The following is a 21,974-nucleotide window of genomic DNA, read 5'->3' as shown; positions in this document are numbered from 1 at the left end:
TGGTCACATGATGTTGACCTTTATAACTTGCCACCAGTTACTTGGGACTTATCACCAAACAAGTTCACTATTTAAGTCAGTAGGATTACAAAAATACCCAACATCTTTCCCCAAATTCCCCACTGACCTACTACTCAGGCTGTCCGCATTGCATGTTGCTGTTATCAGCTTATCTCACAAAATCCCCTGTTCTCTTTAGACTTTTTAGGCTTTTATATAATATATATATATATATATATATATATATATATATATATATATATATATATATATATATATATATATATATATATATATATATATATATATATATATATATATATACACTCCCCCCCTCCTCCTGCTGTTGCTTTGCTGCTCCTACACTTATTAAGGATGCACTGATGCTGTTTTGTCCTCTTCTCCACAGGCTGCAATCCGGAAAGAGCTGAACGAGTTTAAGAGCACCGAGATGGAAGTGCACGCCTCAAGCAAACACCTAACGAGGTTAGCATTCAGAAAAGGCTCTGTGTTTGAAAGTGCATGCATGCATGCATGCTCTATTCTAGGATGCAGCAGTCTAAATTTAGCTCTCCTTGAGCATACAGAGGTGCACGCAGGAGCTAAAGATAGATGGGAGTGCTTCTAAAACGGGGAGGGGGAGGCTATCCTCCAAAGAGTTCACACTACTAGGCAGCAAGGCACGATGAAAGGCCACTGTGTCCTTTGTTAATCTTGTTAGAAAAGCACCGTGTGATTTGTAACAGTGACCTAGAGGGAGGATAGGAGTGTACGCGCACAGCTCTTCATAGTACATGTGTGCTAAAAATAGATCCACACAACTGATTAATGGCTGCAATGATACAAGGGCATCTGGTAACAAAGGCACCCTCTGCTCTCAGGATTTATTTCCACTCTCTTTCGTTTGTCTCTCCAGGTTCCACCGACCATGAAAGTGCGGAATTTCTTCTGTGAAGAAATGCTGAGCTTTGAAATTTCCTGAAGCTGCTAGAAGCTGCTCAGTGGTGACAGATCAAAGAGCCTGGAGCCTTTCTGTCTTTGGCGTGTTTGTTAAGATTCTTCCACCACCCTTTTGACCATCATATTACAGTATGAAGTCAAGGATGTGGGAGAGAAGATGATGGTAATGTTAGCAACAGTGTGTCCTGGAGACTACTGGATGCCATGTGGACGCTGGCAAGTGGAAGAGACTTTGGTGGAGCCTCTGACTCTCAGGACAAGAGCAGAGGGTTAACAAAAAAAACAAAAACAAAACAAAAACAATCTTGTCATTCAGTCATCATTGTTTTCCTTTTTTTTGTACTAATTCATGGACTCCTGACAAGACGGTGTGAATCTGTGTAGTGGGAAGAAGTTGTGCATGTGACCAGCTTCACCTTTTCTTAACTGATGAATAATGTGTCAAGACTGTAAAGACTGTGCAGCCTGGGGGATGCGGTGTTGGGGATGAATTTGATATTAACTGTACATACAGTATGTCAAAATGGGACCGTCAATGTCTTCACTGAAAAGAGAAATACCTTTGTAAGCACTTACTTGTCTTCAAAATACAAGGCCTTTTTTTTATAAAAAAAAGTGTTACCTCATTTTTTAAAACAATTTTATTTTCACTTAAGGTAGAGAATTTAGTAAAAAGCAGTTGATACAATTAAGATCTTGAATGCTTAGTTGGCCATTTCCAGTACGTAACCAGCTCACATAAATAAATCAGGAATTAGGGTTAAAAATATCACAGAGCCAAGGTAATTAAGACCATGGCAAAGCTTACAACACCAAAACTTCCTGAAAAAAGCCATGAAATAACATCAGAATAACATTTCTAATAAAATCCAAGACACTGGAACAATGCACCATCAGAATAAACCAAACACATCTACATAGAATCAAAGCAGAAACTGGAATAATAAACACTGCGTGAAAAATACTTTGACTCAGCACAGCGGAACTACCCAGGACAGCATGAAATACACAGCCTGGTTTATTGTGTTGCAGGACCGTGTCGAACTCAAACCAGGCTCCCCTCAGGGGAAGAACAAAGTGTGCAGTCCTCTCTTCACACTCTGGAGTTCTCCCTCTAGCTACAAAGCACACAAAGAAACGTTCCAGAAAGACACTTGATTTGAGATCTTACACAACATTATCTGAGTCATATTTTCTTTCACTGCTAGGTGTTCATGCACAGGCTTTCAAAGGGCCATTGTTCTTCTGACAGAGTGAAGGACACAACATTAAAAACACACAAAATGCCAGCCCAGCTGTTCTGGCCTTCTCTATCCTGAAGAGTCACCTGAATTAATTCATACTCACCATCTCACTGAGCAATTTGTCCTGAACCGACTTCATGTCTTTTCTGATCATGCACATCTGGAAACAGCACAAAGAGCAGAAGGATTTTTGGGGTGCTAAAGAATACACAGTCCGGACACACAAAAGAGGTAAGCAAAATGTTGTAAAAGCCACACAGCAAATACTATATTTGACAGCTTGACAGGCAGGGGTGATATGTTCTAATTTAAAATACATAAACACTATTTATTTGGGGCTAAGTCTAGGCTTTACACAGCTCATCAGACTACATTTGAGCAACACAATGAAGCTGTGAAGTCTACACAATGAGGCTCAGACCTCAGATGTGAATATTCTGTCCTCATACTCCAAGCTGTGGCATGTGCTACTCTGAAGGGCTCTCTTCAGGATCTCATTTCTGGAGGGAAGGAGGCAGACAGCCACACACCAACATGGGGGAGAGAAAAAAGTAGGCACACCCAAAAGGTACACGAAAAGGGAAAAAAAAAAAAGTTTTATACACACACACGAAACCACAGCTCAACACAAACACTTATGAGAATCAAGGATGCAGCAGCATTATAAAATGCATGTGATTCTTTTAAAAAGTAGACTCGTGAACAGAGGAACTGAAAAATGATATTATTCTGTGTAGTTTTGTTTAAACTTGTAGGCATGCCATTGATCAGTGTGGCAAACTTTTAGTGCTCAAACATAGGAGCACTAAATGTGCTCAAACAAACACACAAAACCAAATTTCACCTCCTGACTTCCTGCTTCTTGTAAGAATGAAAGCCCATCATCTGTTTTTTCCTACACACCTGTAAAAGGAAAGAGACCATACAAGGATCAGGTGCTGGTCAAACATACAACAGATCAAAGCAGTGGCAAGTATTATCTAACAGAACGCTGTGGTTGGATATCTTGTATTTAATATTGCTTTCCACATTTTCCCTCTAAATAGTGCTCAGTGTTTGTGTGTCTGTGACAGGCAGAATGAGTCAGAATAACCTACAGTGAGGTCTTCCTCCATGCTTTTCAGCACTGTGTCATCTTGCTCCAATTTGGTTATCTCATCCAGGAGGACCTTCTGAACCTGTTCAAGCCTCTGAGCCCTGTACAGAGGACAGAGAATTGACCAGTAAAGTAGAATTTTAAATTGCTGAAAGAACACTGCAGGGCTGGAGCCAACAAAACAAACAGGATTTATTAACCGACTTCTAACTGGATTTCACAAGAGCCCCCACAAGTGAGTGGAAGCCCAGAGCCACATTTTTTTTTTTTTAATCTGGGAAAACTTTTTTTGTTTTAGGAACTTTTTTTCTCCCATTTTTCTCCTATTATGAACACAGAACAGAAAATAGTTTAGATTAAAATAAGAAAATGATCACCATAGATTCTCACTCGCCTCTCAGGGCTTCGATGTTAGCGTGCGACCAGCCATCAAATTCAGTTACACTCTGGTGATAACAAATGTGACCCGATCTGGCAAAATGAGCTGGAAGTCGCAGGGGCTAATTCTTAGGCCAATAACACACAGATCGGGTCACAAATGTTAAAGTTGTATATTAAGTGAAAAGGTCAGGGGTTACGGTTCACTTACACACAGACTGACCTGCTTTTTGTAATTTGCGTATTAACGGAGGAGACGTGTTGCTGGATGGTCTTCAAAGACTGCTTGTTGTAAAGCTCCACCAAGCTGTAATGTTTCTGAACACAAAGACATTTTATTATGTAGCATTTTTGCAAGTTGTCATTCAAGACAGTACACACACTTCTCTCATTCACACATGGTGACCACACAATAGACATTAAGTGCTGCTTGAAACTGTGAACACAACACAGATACAATGCAGTGTACTGCGTATTTTCTCACTACATTATACGTCTGTATGCATTTCCAACCTGGAACTTCTTCTGCAGCTCTGAGTTCAGCTGCTGACACAGGTTACTTGGGTTTACCGCAATTTCTGGCAAATCTAAATCCTCATCCATGTCCATGTCTCCATCCATTACTTCAGCCTCCCAATGACAAGAGGACGACTTCACCTGACTCGACTCATCTACAGCAGACACCTCGACTGTGGGTAACAGACAGATCCAAGGACATATTAGGAAAGATAACCTTAGAGTCAAGTTCTGATCTTAAATTAAACATAAAAGGTGTTTTGGCTGTGCTGTAAGGAATAGTTCCACTTCCTGCATAAAAACATTTACATCACATATAATTACTACAATGTTCTACAAGAAAAAAAAAAACAAAACAAAAACTTTTTTTTTTTGTCAAATCACCTCACAGTAGAATTGGATGTAGTAAAATCCTGATCTAATAGAAACACAGAAAAATACTTCCTGTGTCAACGCTGAAACACTAAAATGATGGCAATCATATTGTGTGCATTTTTGTGATTAATGCTGTGTAGCTGAGGTTTTCCTGTGCATTTACCGACATAAGAGATTCTGAACTCTGAACAGGTGTTACAACAACAGCATATTTTTAGATATTATTCCAGATTTAATTTGCGACTTGTTTTTGTACGTCTTACATGACTTGAATAATTTCCTTGGCTTCATATGAGGAGAACGCTTCCCGCTCATCTCGCTTCTCTTCCGCTCTTCCTTCTCCTCGTCCTCGGAATTACTAGACAAGGAAATGTGGCGCTTGCGACTGGGTCCTGTAACAAAAATTAGAAGGGACAATTACATTGGATGCCATTTATAATGAACTGCAACTCTGACTTGGTGCAGAGTGGATCTAACAGTGAAATTAAACTGTAGCAACCAGGAGGTCCAGGGCATAAAGAACAAGATGAACATTTAATTTACCTGAAACAAGAGACTGTGCAAGCTTTGAGTCTTGGTCTGAGAGTGGCGTTTTCTGTCAGGATGGACAGTAATGAGTTAGTTTACAACTTAGTCACTCACTGTTCTTATCAATCCATACATCTGTCCATCCAGCATTAAAGACACACCCAGAAAAAAAGATCCGAAAAGTGCCCCTACCTCTGTTTTAAGAGATATAGCCAGGGCATCAGTGGGGCTGTCCTTAACTTTGCTGGTGAGTACTGATGAGTTAGTGGATGCCTGGGATACTGAAGACACTTTACTCAAACTACAGTGGTGGCCAAAGCTAATGGTGTCGTTCAGAAATGGTGATTGAGCAGGAGACAGCAAGGGTGGCTTGTCCAGCTCAAGGAGTGTGGACGTCATCACGGGGCGAGTGGACAAAGGGGAATAAGTTGCTGAAGAAAGCCGCTGTTGGATTGGACTTATCTGGAAACAAAAAGAAGATCAAAGGGGGGACAGAAAGTGATGAGAAATGATGTCAAGAAAAAATATGGTAACTCATTTTGTGGTTATCTAATGATCACGTCTGCCACAGATAAGTAACAATAAATGAAAAAGACATTTCCTTCAGTGCATTAAGAAAAACAGATTAAGTGCTCCAGAGCCATTATCTGCTCTGCCTGGACTTAAGTAGGCCATTTCAATCATCATGTGCATTCCCATATAATTAAATGATGCATTTATTAGGAATTTCTCAGATGGCTTATTCATAAGAATGGCTTAGTTGAGCCTTAGCCTTCTCATGTTAGCCCAAATAACTGTGTGGAGTTGTGAGAATCAAAGCGTTTAGTTGCTTAAAAAGGACAAATCTCAAAATAAAGTTGTTGAGGGCAGGAAGTTATATTTCTCCATCATCTCTATCCACATTTCCTCAGACAGTCTGAGAATGTCAGCCCCTCATACTTAGGTCACAGGCCTACTGCTTTTTTTTTTTTTTTTTAAACTTCAGTGAAATAACAATTCACACCACCATTCATTGGGGCAGCACGGTGACCTAGCTCTGTTACTTCACAGCTAGAAGGTCTGGGTTAGAATCCACCTTGGCCCGGGCCTTTCTGTGTGGAGTTTACATGTTCTCCCTGTGTTTGTGTGGATTTCCTCCCACAGTCCAAAGACATGCACTTACTGGGGTTAGGTTAATTGGTGAGTCTAAATTGCCTATAGGTGTAAATGTGAGTGTGAATGATTGTCTGTCTCTCTGTGTTAGCTCTGCAACAGGCTGGCGACCTGTACAGGGTGTACCCTGCCTCTCACCCTATGACAGGTGGGATAGGCTCCAGCCCCCCCCCCCGACCCCGACCAGGATAAGTGGAAAAGAATGGATGGATGGACTACCATTCCTATTACTCTACTGATTCTCACATGATTATTGATTGATGCCAATAATATCTATGCATATGAGACCTGACAAAGACTCCAAGATGAGTCTGTGACATAGTGCCACAGATATGCAATACAATGATAATGTTTTAAGCACCATGAATGATTATGCTGTAATAATACGTTTTACTTTCCTCAACTAACATCGTACAGTGCAGCAAAGCCACCACCCCCCCACCCAAAAAAAACCTCACCAAAATGAAGTCAATTTTTTCTGAGTTAGGTGTGAGTACCCTTTTCATCTACTTAATTTGTTTTTTTTTAAATTTTCTTTAATAACATACCACCCCACTGGAATACTCCAATATTTGCAAAAGAGATGTTCAGAAATATAAAAGATTATGCCTTCCTTTCATCTTACTAAATCAGAAGATACAAAACACTCTTCTGAAACATACTCATGTCTTTTGTACAGCTCTGTTCATTAGGGTGAATGGGAAGCATGTCCTTTGCTACACTGAAAATCTTTTCCCTGTTTTAACCCTTGACACAGATACCTTATGAAAGTGCCATAATGTGTCAGAAAGGTGATGTACCTTTGCTGCACTAAGTTCAGCAGGAGGATTGGGTGCAGTGGTTTGACCTCCCAGTGAAGCGATAGAATGGACAGACTGGATAGAACGAGTCTTGGATGAGCCACGGTTCTTTTCTGCACTGTAGAAAGAAGACTTGCACATTTCTTTACTGCTGACTGTGGAGCAAGGTTTGGGTAGCAGCAGGATTGGTGAGGGGGTGTCTTGGCAAGGAGGCTTAGGGGAGGCAGGCAGCAGGGATCCCCGCGGGGTGAGAAGAGGGGAGTAGGTCAAATCCAAGGTTGGGGCTGACCTATCGGCAGCTGTGGGAGGTCCAAAATAAGCACAGATGTTCAAACAGCTGGCTTCAGAACTTGGACAAAGAGCAGAAGGTCAATATACACAAGTTTTTCTACATAGAGGTTGAGAGCAAAAGGGTTCTTTATGCAATGCTTTACATAAATTGTTTAGAGTGAAAATGCTTCACTCTCATGGAAACACACATTGTTTGCACAAGACTGTTTCACAGGGGTTCAAATATCTAATAGCTGATAAAGAACCAGCCAAGACAACCTGGGTTCAGAGTGAAGAATGTTCTCTTTTATAAATTTAAATTTTAACAAAGACAATTTAAACTCATCATTATGACCTGAGTCATAAGCTAAATTAGGGTTAATGACGATTTCATCTTTTGGGATACTTAAACATTCAGTCAGTTGTTGTTTTGAGTTTATTTAATATAAAAAAAAAATAATATCACACCCATAAATATTCATTGATTTGTGTATAATTATGTCTTCCAATAAACTGATGTGTTCTCATAAACTTAGAATTAATAGCTAGGATTATGTACTTGAATTGGGAAGGGTAAGAAAACAGAATTCAGATGACTGCAATCTGACATCTAGTGGTGAAAACTTTACAAACTGTAACTTTAAATAGCCAATGTTCCTACACAGAGTAAAAATCAAAGATTGTCTTGCTATACTGTTCTTCAGCAGAAAAAAAAATATATATACACCAATCAGGCATAACATTATGGTCTAATTTTGTGTTGGTCCCCCACTTTGTTAGCAAAACATTCCAAACCCAGTGAGGCATGGACTCCACTAGACCCCTTACCCAGGTATGATGTGGTATCTGGCACCAAGATGTCAATTGCAAGGTGGGGCCTCAATGGACCGGACTTGGTTGTTCAGCACATCCCACAGATGCTCAAGTGGATTGAGATCTGGGGAATTTGGAGGCCAAGTCAACACCTCAAATTTGTTGTGCTACTCAAACATTCCTGAACCAGTTTTGCTTTGTGGCAAAGCGCACATTATCCAATACTGTTCCCATGAAAGTGTGTACATCGTCTGCAACAATGCTTATAAAGCACTTTTCTACTCTAGTTGAGCACTCAAAACGCTTTGTACAACACGTTTGCATTTACCCATAAACACACTTATACAAGCACTGTTTTCTACTTTGAAGTGCTTTCTATCTAACATTCAAACACATACTCCGACGGTTACATCGGAGAGCAACTTGGGGTTCAGTATCTTGCCCAAGGATACTTTGGCATGCAGTCTGGAGCAGCATCACGTTGCCTCCACATGCTTGCCTTCTTCCCATATTGCATCCTGTAAGCGACACACATGCACCCAGCTGTCCAAGTGATGTAAAAAACAAAAAAGTGATTAATCAGACCAGGCCACCTTCATCCATTGCTGCGTGGTCCAGTTCTGATGCTTGTGCCCATTGTTGGTGCTTTTGGTGGGTGACGGGGTCAGCATGGGCACCCTGACTGGTTTGCAGCTATGCAGCCCAATACGCAATAAACTGCTGTGGTGTATTTTTATCATTTTGACATCAGTATTTACTATCAATATTTTTATATAATGTATTGTTACATATATTAATCACAAACACTGGATTAATGGTCACATTATATATTATTTGTCACCTATATTGTCCCTCACACACACTGGAAGACTGCATGCTTTAGGTGAGTGGAAAGGACTGAGGCCTGCTCTGCCCAGGGCCTTGTTTTTTTCTTTCCACTAGTAGTACTGGACTCATTCATATTTAGAGGCTCACCTTTGTACACACTGCCTTTTTGACACAGTATTGCCAGAGTGAAGGTCAAGCAGCGGGGAGTGTGTGTCCCAAAAAGGGGAGTTGAAGTCCCACCTGAGCTACTGTAATAATGTTAGGGAGTAAATTTGTGTATTGAGATAAGACCACCCTAAAAGTGTTTCAAGTTAGTGAAAACATGGAAAGAAGGGCGGGGTAGAGCTCCGGTGGGAGGTATTTTCACGTGGGAAAAGTTGTTTGTTTATGACAGCCCGGAGAACAGTCTTGGAGCCATTGCATGAGGATCAAACTCATAGTTGATTGGGAGCATCCTACTATGCCCACTGGTCCTGATAACAGCAGGGGGAGGTGTGAGTTTGGGCGATAAAAGGCAGTGGTAAAGTTGGGAGAGAGCTCTTTTTTAGCGCACTTTTTGCTCTTCCTCTCTCCCCTTTTGCAACGGCTCCAAAGGCACTCACTCCCGGGAGGATTTTTTTTGCTTTCTTATACTCTGTTAAACTCTGGACTTCTACTTTTCTGCTCTTCCTCTACCACCCTTGCAATGGCACCAAGGCACTCACTCCCAGGAGGGCTTCCTGCTTTCTTGTGCTTTGTTTAACTTTGTGCTTCAATAAATCCTGGAAACTAAACCTGCTCATCTCCAGTGAGTTTTTGTAAAGTGTGGAATTACTATCAAGGTGCACTTGTTTTCGTTGGTCTCACTTCCGCCTGGTAAGAGGGGCAGCGCGAGAGAGCCGCACCACGACCCGACTCTGACACCTTTCTATGAGAACCGGCATTACATTTTTTGGCAATTTGAGTTAAGCAGCTCCTCTGTTGGATTGGACCACACAGGCCAGCCTCTCCATGTGCATCAATGAGCCTTGGCTGCCCATGAACCTGTTGCTGGTTCACCACTGTTCCTTCTTTGAACCACTTTTGATAGATACTGACCACTATTACCACCCCACAACACCCCACAAGAGCTGCAGTTTTGGAAATGCTCTGACCCAGTCATCTAGCAGTCACAATTTGGCCCTCGTCAAACTCACTCAAATCTTTCCACTTGCTCATTTTTCCTGCTACTAACAAATTAACTCTGAGGACAAACTGTTCACTTGCTCCCTAATATATCCCACCCACTAACAGGTGCCATGATGAAGAGATATTCAATTTTATTCACTTCACTAGTGGTCATAATGTTATGCTTGATCGGTGTGTGTGTGCCTGTGTGGGTGTGTGTGTTAGGACACTGTGTAAAATGTAAATACAAACAGAATGCAATTATTTGCAAATCTCATAAACCCATTTTTATTCATAACAGAACATAAAAACATAAAATGTTTAAACTGAGAAAATCTACCATTTTAATAAAATATTAGCTAATTTTGAATTTGATGCAAGACATCTCAGGTCCAGACTCCTCTACTATGAAGCCATGCTGTTCTAATAGCTGCTGTATGCATTTTAGCATGGTCATACTGAAATATGCAAGGCTTTCCCTGAAAAAGACACCATCTGGATGGAAGCTTATGTTGCTCTAAAACTAGATAGAGCTTTAATCTGCATTTGTGGACAGCACGGTGAACTGTGTTCCTGAGCCCATGCGGTGATTTCCATGACAGAATCGTTCCTGTTTCTAATATAGTGCTACCTGAGGGACCAAAGATTATCGGCACGTATTAATTTTTGGCCTTTAACCCAATCATGTCACTGACCTGTTGCCAATTTACCTAATTAGTTCCAAACTGTTCTTCCAGCCATTTCATTTTAGTACCACTTACTTTTCCAGCCTTTTGTTGCTTCCATCCAACTTTTCTGTGATGAGTTGCTGCCATCAAATTTAAAATTAGCTGATCTTTTTCATGAAATACTAAAATGTCTCACTTTAAACATTTGATATGTGTTCTATGTTCTATTGTGAATATGGGTTTATAAGATTTGAAATCATTGAATTCTTTTTTTCTTTTTTTTTTTTAAACATTTTATACAGTGTCCCAGTTTTTTGGAATTGGGGTTATAATACATGGCACTACTGTGATGGAATTAACAAACCATGTGATCAAACATTAAAAATTAAATAGACATTAGTGGATGCCAGAGGAAACAAATGACTCTTATCTATCTCTGATGTTGGTGAGCAGTTTTTTACTGTAGCTTACATCTCATCTTCTCGATGAAAGGAGGGGATGGACAGAAAGAGGTCTGGCAAGCAGCCCAGGAATCCCTCAGTGAACTCTTCTGTTCTTGGGCATTTTTCTTATTCAATTTTGAAGTTTCTTGAAGAACATTTTCAGGCCTCTGCTGAAGAACAAAGTGATTCTGTTATATATGGTGATCAGTACTCATGAAACCCATCCTGCAGATTTAAGACATTTAAGACAATAGATTAGTCCCAGCTAAATACAGCCAAATAGTAACATGTTAATTTTTCCCATTTGATAGAGTTATAAAAGTAAATCAGGGGATGTTTAGAGCAGGTCTACCTTATGATTGACAAGTTGCTAGTCTATGAATGTGAAATGTCACAGGTTCTCAGTAAAATCCACCTCTTTCTCATGCTTGCTTACAGATGTGCTATGTAAATTTTATGAAAATCAAACACAGCGCAAGTCTGGATAACCTTTCCATGTCCAGCAACATGTGAAGGTATAAACTTTCACTTAAAGCTGTCAGTTGAAGACAGAAGCAAAAAAAACAGAAGACTCATGTCCTACCTTGAGTACGGATGGCTTTTTAAAATCTGACAGGTTGCCGTGTTTTCTCCTGTAGGACTCCGTGCATAGCTCAGAGGTGTTTTTCCCTATCTTTACGTCAGGAACCACTGAACAGGTCTTCTCATGCTTCCCCTGCTGGCCCACAGAATATTTTTGTTGGAAGACAAAAGAAAAAGAAATATGTTGTTGCTGCAACCGTTCCTGACATGCAGAGTAATCACTTAATCATGATGACATTAAACATTAAATTACCTTGGAAGTGGTTGGCTTCTCTAACAAAGACTCTGACCCTGGCTTCATACTCTTTTTCATTGCTTGGGTGCTGTAGGTCTTTTTTTTGTTTTGAGCTTCATGAACTTCCTCGGTTTTCTTTAGATGATCCGTAGACGAATACTATTTTCAAAGGACAAAAAGAGGCAAAATATGTATTATTTTTGTTACTCTTGTGCTGTTATACTGCATCCTAGGGATGTGGAATATATCCAACCTAAATTCTATATAATATTATACTACTACAGCTGTTCTAAATGTCGAGTTTTTTTGTTTTTCAGCAAGTTATACATACCTAATATGTATTTTTAAACAATCACTATGGTTCAAGTAGTTTATTAACATGATGACTGAGCCATTTACTTTGTACATGAGAGTTTAAGATTGTGTGTCTTCAGAGTGCTGAAAGTACAGGCGAAGTTTATGAAAACAAGGTGTTTCAACATTTAATACAATGTATGGAGGAAGGATGGAGTTTTTAATAAACAAAAAAAAACAATATATGCTTAAGAAATAGACTTTTTTATTTTTGCCTTGGTAGCAGGAGGATCCTCTGGTTCTTCTGACTGGCTGTCATCAGTATCTGGTTCTTTGTAGCTTTTGGCAGAGGTGGCTGCAGCTCTCTTGGGCCTCCTGCCAGCTGCATGTGGTCTTCTTGGTGCTGCTGCTGGCTTTACTGTCTCCTTTGGCTGACCCAGGGCCTTCTTCATATGGCTGTTTTTCTGATACAACAGTGACACACTGTGGCTAAATAAAATAATGCAACTTGCAGCACATGGTTTAAAAAAGCATTAATTATTCCTTACCTTAGTGGGTTTGTTATTATCCATTACAGCTTTTGGAAAGGATGGCAGTAAATCTGGGGATTCAACTGCAATGAAGAAAAAAAAAGGCAAGGCACAAGGCATGCATAGGGTCAGTGAGGTTTTTGAATAATTTTATTAACATGCAATTGTGGCGCAATAATTTTCAGAGTGAGTCTGGATGTGGCTTTAATGGCGTACATGAACCATGCTGTGGGACAGCTCTAGATTTGATGGGTGCCTGCCTGGAGTATTTGGTAACCTTGGGCTTGGACCTCCTGGCTGACTCTCTCAGCCAGCTGACCTCTGTCATGGCATTGTCTGTATCTGTGTCACTAAACAGGTGCTTTTTGACATATCGCTTCTTCTGCACCTCAGATGGTAGCAGAGGACAAACAGATAGATATAAGCACACATGCATGAAGAAAACATGTTTCCACAGACATAAAGAGAGACACAATGAAAGCCTACTTTTCCCACAGGGTGTTCTTTCTTGGTTGTGCTCAGTACCGAGGAGTGGATGTCACTGTCAAACAATATGGGAAGTATAGATTTTAAACAAATTTGTAAGATTTAAGGCGGCATTTGCTGACAAATCCAATTTACAAAACATTCTCAATGTGACCTACCTGCTTTGTATGGCAGAGGTGTTTCTGTTCGCTTTCTGAAGTGAAATGAACAAGACTATTAACATTACACTGACATTCTAATGTTGATACATCTGATTATATAAACTGACTAATATTACTAATATTTACCCCATTGCTGGGAGGGGTATTGGTGCTGAATGCAAAAACGTCTTTTCTGTACAACAGGAAAAAAGTATTAAATTGCTGAAACTTTCAAACAACTTTGAAATGTTTTAATTGACTTAGATTACCTCTACCTGACAGAGCTTGGTTTAGTTTTGCTGTGTGATTTAATTAGGTTTCTGGATGTTTCCCTCTAAAAATAAAGAAAGAATAATATTGAATAAAATAAGCAGAGGAAAAGTAACTGTGCTTAAAAAAATTACTCAAATCAAACCTGGACATAAATCACATAATAATCGCTTACTTTTCCAGTTGGCAACCAGCTCATATTGAAGATTGGTCTATCACCAAAAACAAAATCAATCAACTAATGGCATTATTGAACTAGCAATGACATTTTTTCTCCATTTAAAGTGGAAAAACTGCAGCCCTAAATGCACATACCTGTTGACAAGCGGAGGAATCCAGTTCTGACTGATATTTTCCGCAGTGTCTTTTTTGTTGGCTTGGCCATCAACCTTATAATGGCTAGAGATGAGCTTCACCATGCTACCTGCAACCTCTGTGTCTCTCTGAGCAGAGACAGTACAAGGAATAAAAATGACCAAAAAAAAAAAAACACTTTGGAAAAAACAAGAACTTTGGAAATGACACTAAACTGCATAAACTTTATAGAGCTCATACCTTTTCTTTGCTTGATGGATAGTTCTTATTTTCAACCTCAGCTTCAGATGGCATTTTCTCCTTCTGATTTTTGGTTGTGGAAGTCTTGACTGATGGTTTAATTGGAATAACACCTATCGCCAGTGATGTCTGGACCTTGGTCTTCCCTTTTACACAGCCATTACTCTGGGCACGTTGATCCTTGGAAGTACACAATGAGGAAACACACTGGTCTTCTGTACTTGTGTCATTAGAGTCTCTTCTGATATCAGCCATTTCTGGAGTAGGCGCAGAATCTTGGTTCCTCCCATTGAGGACCTGCTGCAGGCGCTCGGTGAGTTGGATATGAAGTTGCTTTTGGCAGAATAAGCTTGAGGCTGAAACTGACCACCTCGATGATGAGGAGCGCTCCTGTGGACCTGCCAAAGTTGAACAAGTTTCTAAAGAGAGAAAATAACTATTCAAAATCATGACAAAAGTTAATGACATTTGGTTTTGCAATTTTACTGGCTTTAATTTGTGAAGACATTATCATCCTCTAAGTGAGAGTGAAGATATTTGCTGTCTTCTTATTTTACCTGATCTTGGCAGTGAGCTCATTTTCTGTGTTGGCATTGTTAGCATTTCAGAAACTGATAATTTGTGCCAGTTAGAAGACCTGTAATTTAAACACATACACAAATTTACTGAGATATACCCATTACATACAGATACCAATCAGAACCCTGGCTACGCAGCTATGCAAACAGACTGGAGGTTCTTCATAGTACTTACATGTTTCTCCCAGTTTTGGGTTGGGTGTCAGGCACAAAATTATCCTCTGTAAGTGAAAAGATCAGCATTGGGTTCAAGAGGCTGTAAACAATGATAATCCTGCTGTATTTATGAGTTAAGCTAAAAATCAAAGAGTACAGTACTACAATACCCTGAGATTGTTCATCTACTTGTTCAGCTAGAGCCATGTTCACAGCCTCTGCCAGTGGTATGTTCTGCAGGACAAAGAGACAACAGCTCTAACTGTATATTTCATATTTAGCAGAACACAACTTAATAGCACCTAAACCCCCCTTTGTTTAGATCCTCCTCTGTTGCTTATCAATGTAACTGACACCTGCACTGACAGCACTGTTAGCAGCTCAACAAGAGAGATGAACCTGACACACAATGTTAAGTGCAGATTATGTCTTTTCATGAGATGACTAGGAGCATGAACCAAAAAACAAGAAATCAGCATAGTGATGGAAAGCCACCACTCTACCTAAAGAAAAAAAAAAAAAAAAAAAATCCAGATTCATGAAGATATCAACGGTCAGGAGGTGACCGGAATTCTGTCAGTTATGTTGGTCTGTGGTAATTTGATTTTGTCTGATTTTTAACAGATTAAATTACAAAGACTGAAAATTAAAACTTCAATTTTCACAACTGAACTGTACTATAGTCTCCCAGAATATTTTTTAAAGATTATACAAAAGTATTTACAGTAGTAAAAGAAAATCATTTACACAGGGACTGTACCTTCTTGTGTTTGTCAGCCTTATTCTTGATGGCCTGTTTAGAGGCTGTGTTCTGTAGAGAGGTGTCACCAACAGTATCAGTTTGCACATTCAGTAATATCATTATTCGTTCTTGCTGTATAACTATTCCAAACTTGTCTAAACAGTGAACAATACAAAAAAATGTGAACATTTACTTTACACCGTTTGTGTAAAGACATACAGTACTGGGTGATAACTGCTCTTTAATGCCAAGAGTATTTGTGGTGCTATGACTGCAGTTCTTCACAGTGGTGTTATGTGAACTAACCACTTTTAGAGACGGCTTTTCTGCCCCAATGCCACTGGCTGGAGTGTCTAAATGAAAGAAAGAAAAAAGTTATAACTGACAGTCTTGTACATATATTGCTTTGTCTTCATGGATGATTAAAAAAATTTTTTTTTAAATGCAGAAGCGTTCCATCAGGTAGGATCGATTCGCCGGTTCAAAATGATACAACTGATACAGAGCAGAAACTAAGCAGCTGGAGAGATACTGACTCACTTACAAACTATCAAAACAAATTCTAATGGACAGCAAGAAGCAGTGAATCAGCTCTAGTATCGTTATATCTACACATTTTTGAGATTTACAACACTGTCTATAAGTGAAAATTAACAACTTGTTTTTTTTGCCGTTTAACTTCTCAATTCTACTTTTATATTTTCTGTCCTCATGATTATTATGTTTATTCTTTTTATATAACCTGTTCATTTCTCTCACCTATTAAATTGCATTTCTAAGAAGTTAATACAATTACTGAAATTGGTGTGCCTGCAAATCTTCACACATTCTGCTGTCACCTACTTGAAGCAAGAGAGAAGGAATGACGCACACTTCCACCTCCGCCGCTGCTAATGAAGGTGGTGGACTCAGAGAACTTCATCCTGGCTGGGGTCACCATCTGGATGGAAAATCACAATATGTCTGAATCTTTTGGATGGTCTTGTTAAATGATCTATTTCATAGATTTTGTATTTATCCCACACCAATACTAACACAAAACTAGATACAGTGGGATTCAGTGTCTGAAGTGTCAATTAATCCATCGTGGGGCAAATACTGGTCACTGTTTATTTGGTGACCGCTAGAAAACACTAAGTTATTAAGCAAGTACTAAGTTTGAGGTGTGCATTTCTACTGAAGAATCCCAACCAAGAATTGCGCTATACTTGCATTATGTAACTGATGCCAGCCCTACAGAGGATGTTACAGTGTAGCTGTTATAATTTATGTTAATAAACAGATATTGATTTCATCTGCCCTCATTGGAGATAACAAATATAGTCTTCACCTGAGATACCGTTTGCTTTATCAATCTTGGTTAACCCAGTATTAGCATAATATTAATGCATTATATCATGCATAGTAACACTATAGATGTAATGTCTAAACACAATCCAGTCTACAGTATGTAGGTTTATGGCTGAAATTTGACAGACCACTGTATTCACTCAAAATTATTTTTTCTAATTAATTTAAAAACTAAAACTACCTGTGCTGGTGCAGCTGGGGCAGGTAAAACGTAAGGGGCAGTATTTTTTTCACTTTCACCAAGAGACACCTGGCTCTCTGGAACAACCTGAACAAAGAATGTAGGGTGAAAAATCTTTTTGGAAATAAACAAAACATTTCTAATACAATAAATTGATATGAATGAAAAAGCTCAATACAAAGGCTCATGCCCACTATAATTTCAATCTAAGCCCAAGTCCAACTCAAGTAGCTCAGTGCACACTGGCATCTGAGATGAGCGCACTGATTATCACAGCAGTATAATGACAGCTTTATGTTAACAAACCCATGTTTACCTGAGTGCTGTTCTCTTCCATTAAAGTTTTAACTGTAGCTTTCACTACAGTTGAGCCCTGACAGAAAGAGAAACTTCTTTAAAAATATTTAAATTCACCGTGACCACAGTTTAGACTCCATTTAGAGCCCAACCGTGAATGTTGTCATTTAAAATACAGATTTTTTTTTCCACTTGAAGTACTTTTCAATTACATTTATGTATTAGTATTTATCGGTCATGCATCTACTGTGATGTAACAAGAGAATTCAGTAAAGACAGAATGAATGAGCCATGGCTTCTCTACTTTATTTTTGTTGTGTCCATAGACGTTTCGAGCAGCCTGCAGAATGTCCAGGGAGGAGCTGAAATGGATGATAAGACTGGATCCTTCAACTGCACCAACAATCACCACCTCTGACAGCTTGATCTGCAAGACCTGCCTCTTGCTCTCCTCTGGACATTAAGAACATTTTCTATTAGAGCAAATACTTAAAGACACAAGCAAATCAGAAGGGAATGAAGGTAAGCAGACACAAATGCATTGGTCTTTGTGCTTTCATTACCTTTGACATTGTAGCTCTGGACTTCATGCTCATTGATACACATAGTTTCCCAGTGGCTATCCTACATGAAGGGGAAACCACAGTTTAAGCTCTAACAGATGCTGACTGCTGAGCTTGTACAAGGATTTGCTGGTATCTGCACTAAGCAAAAGTTTAGTTTTTTTTGTTTTATTTGCACATTACTGATTTGATGTACCTGCACCTCTTCATCAGCCAAGGAAAAGTAAAAAGAGATGCTGTGGCTGCCAAGGTTGAAGTCAATCCAAAATTCCTCAAGTTTCTCATCCAAGGGCATCAGCAGCTGATAACATACCCACAACCTTTTTAGAACACCAGCTAATAGTCTCGACAACACAGTATGACTTTGGACACTTTACCTTGTAAGCAAATTTTCTATAAAAAGCCATTATTAGTGTAAATAGGCAAGGACTATGTGACAACACTAATCTTATATATCTTTAGGCATTTAATAACAGTTGTTTCAAATTCAGTTTTGCTTTCACATTTTAGAACAACAGAAATCCTCTTGATACTGACCTCAAAGCTGTCCAGATAAACTTCCAAACAAGGGTAAGAATAAACTCTACAGTACACAAAAAATATGGTCATCAGCATTGCATGTGTTTACTAAATTTTTCCAATCGATTACGCCCAAATACAGACTATATCTAGAGAATTTCATTAAAAGAAATTAGTTGCCCCGGAATTAGAAAAATATTTATTCTGTGCATTCACAACACTGCTAAAGAAATGGACAAACATATGAAAATTGATATGAAACCTGAGTCAAGGGTTGTACAGCACTGAACTCTGTTAGGTGCATACCTTCTTTTGTCTCCCTGCATCCCATTCACCATGTTTAGAAACTTGCGACAAGCCTGAAATCACACAGATTTACATTCAATTTTATGTAGTCAGTCAGCATAAATAGCATGACTCGCGCAGCAGTTCATCAAAAATGAAATGCAAACAATAAAATGAACAAAAACTGCATCATTTTACCGTCTCAAACTCAGAATCACGAATTTGGCCAAATGCGCTGGCCACATGGCCCATGCTGAACCATTTATGTGCAAGCGCCTTCCTTTCATCATGTGTGGCCATTCTGCACAGTGCCTCCATCAAGGATGACTGAAAGTCATAATCTCAGAGAGACATAAAAACAGTGTTTCACATATTTTGTATCACATAGAGATTCTGGGTAAAGAGAGATTTAAAAAGAAAACTTACCACCAGCTTCCAATATTTGACCAGCCAGTTTGACCCTGTAAAAAAAATGCGCAATCCATTTTTTTTTTTAAATCCATTTTTTAAATATTCAGAAAATGTGATAATTCAGTCCTGATTTTGATCATTCAGGCCAGTAATAATATGATAAAATGAGGAAACTACAGTGACATACATGATATCTGAGGCCTCCTGTGACGATAAGATCTGCCTGTCTTTCTTAAGATCCACTGGGATTTTGTCCAGAAATAAGTTGAATTTACGAATTGCCTGTTAAAACATTATTAGGGAGTTAATTTTGAACAAAACACATCAGTCTGTCAGGCTCAGTGTGACTCTTAAAAAAAAAAAAAAAACATAGGAAAAACTACTTTAAACCTCTTTTTTGATCAGGATGTAGCTTTTTGGGTCTACTGCCAACTGGCCGACAGGATACAGAAAGGACTCTGAGATTCCGTAGGTTCCTGCAAAAATAAAATAAAAGCTTTTTTCTTATATACATAGTCATCATTAAATTGTTAGGAGCCTATTAGAAGCCTATTTTATGTTAGAAACTCTTTTTTCTTATGCTTAAACTTGTCCCTACAAACTATAAGGAACAGAATTACCTCCTAACAACATACAGATCACCTGATTTGACTGGGGCCTCACACAAGTAAAACAACAGGAACAGAATTACTTCTTTTTTTTCTCATTCTACCATGAAAGAAAAAAAAAAAAAGTAATTTTCTAAAGTGCATAGAGACGTGTACTGCCATACCCTCCTTGCATGCCTCATGAACCACCTTTAACATGAAGAAAAAAAAAGAAAACATGTTAAGGACACTTAAGTGTTTTATTTTAGTATTTGCTTCCTATTAGAAATTATCTCACCATTAAGACATTTAAGAAGTCTTCAGAGAGGTTGATCAAGTTCTCATCCCACTGCGGCCCACATTGGATCCACAGTTGCCTGCATTTTCCAAACCACTCAACCATGTGCACAAAAAAAAAAAAAAAAAAAAAAAAAAAGATTCAAACAAGACCTAAGTGTGTTTACAGTGCCCAGATACTGTGTGCCTTGATGTATTTGGTGTATACTCATCTTTTTTATCAGGCCCTGTTCTATTAACCCAGAGAGTCCTTGGCGACCACCAGGTAGGATTAGGTTTTTTCCACACTTGTAGAGGCTGGCAAGTCCCAAACTGGCCAATCTGGGATCTTTCTGAACCAAACCCTAAACAATATTAATAGTTTCATTAATTCCACTGACAACAGAGCATCACGGTGTGTTACTGGGTGTTTCAGACTTTATCTTACCCTGTTGATAAGTTTATCCAGTTTGGTGAGAAACTGCTGAGAACATTTCATGGGAGTCTCTTCATAAATCTCCCGCTGCAAGAATACATCCAGTGTTTGGACATCTCCGGTCTTTAACACCTCACTGATGACATGCTCCAACTAAAAAGTTTGAGCATGCAATTTATTTTTCACCATTACGCTTGGGTACTGATTTATTAAGTGACTATAACCTTTGCAGTGTGAGCTCATAAAGTTATGCAGTCCCACCTGTTTGTTCTGAGCTGGTGCCATTCTTGTGAAGAAAGGTTTTACTGCCACTAAGCCTGTGAAGACTTCAGATGTGCTGTAAATATAAGGTGCAGACATAAACCTACCAATTTTAAGAGCTATCAGACATCCTAAATAGATAGGTATGCACATGTGATTTTCTAAAGGTTAATTAATTTGCAATCAAAAAGTTATCTTTAAAATTGGCTTACTAAAAATGCTTTACATAAAATCTCTTGTGGTACATGAAGTCTGAGCTGAGTCGTGAGCTATATAACTAACTTAGCTTTGCTAAGTGAAGCTAACGCTACCTCCTAGCTAACACTAATTTCAGACCATAACCATCAGCGGCCCGGGATAACTACATTCGTTAAAGAAATTATGTCGGAATGTATTGTTTATATGGCTCTACTTACTGTGTTCTCAAATTTGGTACAAAATCAGAACATAGCAAGCTGTTTGTTTTGATAGTTTTTCAGTTGGTCTACCGCGAAACGCGCGAAGTCTTTATACTCACTGCGCCTGCGTAGAAGGGTTTCCTTCCAGCCGGTTTCCGCTCTAATGACTGTAAAAACATTAAACGACCGAAAAAATAAATCCTTTATGTGGGCACTGGAGTTTCGCATGGTGGGTAGAAAGCGGAGCCAAGTCATCCATCTTTTATACAGTCATTGTTCTGTTCCTCAGCAGCTCCTACAGTTGGTTCAGTGACTAGAAAACATCAGTTTTTTATACAATGAGTTGGTCACAGGATTGATTTGCCATAGATCTGTTGATTCATGAGGAACAAGAAAAACATGTTTAAAATTTTTTCTGCATGTGTTTTATGCTATAGCATATTTAATGGTAAAATTAAATTAAATACATTTACCCAAGTACCATACTTAAATACAAACTGGAAGTATTTGTACTTAGTTTTTTTTTTTTTTTTTATGTATGGCGATCTACATTAAAGCTGTTCAGGAGCCATTTATGGTGTGTGGACGTACCTTTAGTTTTTTCCACATTTTTAAGCTTTCTATT

General features: G+C 39.0%; 2 protein-coding genes across 8 annotated transcripts in view; one reads left to right on the top strand and one right to left on the bottom strand.

The window, feature by feature from the left end:
• Positions 1–1,553, top strand: part of phactr3a (phosphatase and actin regulator 3a) — a 35,540-nt gene extending 33,987 nt beyond the window's left edge. For both annotated transcript variants that reach the window (XM_030732852.1, XM_030732851.1), the window contains exons 11-12: positions 410–486; positions 917–1,553. In XM_030732852.1, coding sequence (XP_030588712.1) covers positions 410–486; positions 917–932 — 93 coding nt within the window. In that variant the 3' untranslated portion in view covers positions 933–1,553. The remainder of the gene's footprint in view (positions 1–409; positions 487–916) is intronic.
• Positions 1,554–1,611: 58 nt separating this feature from the next.
• sycp2 (synaptonemal complex protein 2) lies at positions 1,612–21,653 on the bottom strand. 6 transcript variants are annotated; one of them, XM_030732841.1, is made up of 47 exons: positions 21,469–21,653; positions 20,952–21,027; positions 20,703–20,843; positions 20,488–20,619; positions 20,277–20,381; positions 20,164–20,188; positions 19,782–19,867; positions 19,579–19,673; positions 19,407–19,441; positions 19,179–19,321; positions 19,002–19,054; positions 18,714–18,759; positions 18,373–18,477; positions 18,177–18,237; positions 17,918–18,066; positions 17,633–17,689; positions 17,317–17,403; positions 16,629–16,725; positions 16,092–16,138; positions 15,804–15,854; positions 15,214–15,277; positions 15,063–15,108; positions 14,867–14,946; positions 14,310–14,728; positions 14,070–14,197; positions 13,930–13,966; positions 13,760–13,818; positions 13,632–13,677; positions 13,503–13,537; positions 13,345–13,399; positions 13,075–13,246; positions 12,877–12,941; positions 12,604–12,792; positions 12,053–12,193; positions 11,801–11,935; positions 11,246–11,387; positions 7,050–7,348; positions 5,290–5,559; positions 5,113–5,164; positions 4,833–4,961; positions 4,192–4,367; positions 3,902–3,996; positions 3,302–3,401; positions 3,049–3,107; positions 2,626–2,704; positions 2,308–2,364; positions 1,612–2,078 (listed from the first exon to the last, which is right to left on the bottom strand). In XM_030732841.1, exons 2-47 carry the CDS (start codon positions 20,973–20,975, stop codon positions 2,022–2,024), a joined length of 4,725 nt encoding a protein of 1,574 aa, XP_030588701.1. In that variant the 5' UTR covers positions 20,976–21,027; positions 21,469–21,653; the 3' UTR covers positions 1,612–2,021. The 6 variants fall into 6 exon arrangements, with proteins under 6 accessions (XP_030588701.1, XP_030588700.1, XP_030588703.1 ...); XM_030732840.1 differs by having other exon boundaries at positions 21,368–21,478; XM_030732843.1 differs by having other exon boundaries at positions 11,246–11,384; positions 21,368–21,478.
• Between the last annotated feature and the right edge of the window lie 321 nt (positions 21,654–21,974).

This window comes from Archocentrus centrarchus, chromosome 7 (genome assembly GCF_007364275.1).
Source record: "Archocentrus centrarchus isolate MPI-CPG fArcCen1 chromosome 7, fArcCen1, whole genome shotgun sequence".
Taxonomy (NCBI): domain Eukaryota; kingdom Metazoa; phylum Chordata; class Actinopteri; order Cichliformes; family Cichlidae; genus Archocentrus; species Archocentrus centrarchus.
The sequence above is the reverse complement of the archived record's forward strand: the minus strand, read 5'-3'. Positions and strand labels throughout refer to the sequence as shown.

What these genes read in the sequence shown, in the direction of transcription:
- sycp2 (XM_030732841.1), bottom strand. Translation starts at nt 20,975, where the DNA reads ATGGCACCAGCTCAGAACAAACAG. An exon ending in GCTGGTTGCCAACTGGAAAA is followed by an intron (nt 13,819 to 13,929) that starts GTAAGCGATTAT and finishes CTTTATTTTTAG; the next exon opens with AGGGAAACATCCAGAAACCT. An exon ending in ATACCCCTCCCAGCAATGGG is followed by an intron (nt 13,538 to 13,631) that starts GTAAATATTAGT and finishes ATTTCACTTCAG; the next exon opens with AAAGCGAACAGAAACACCTC.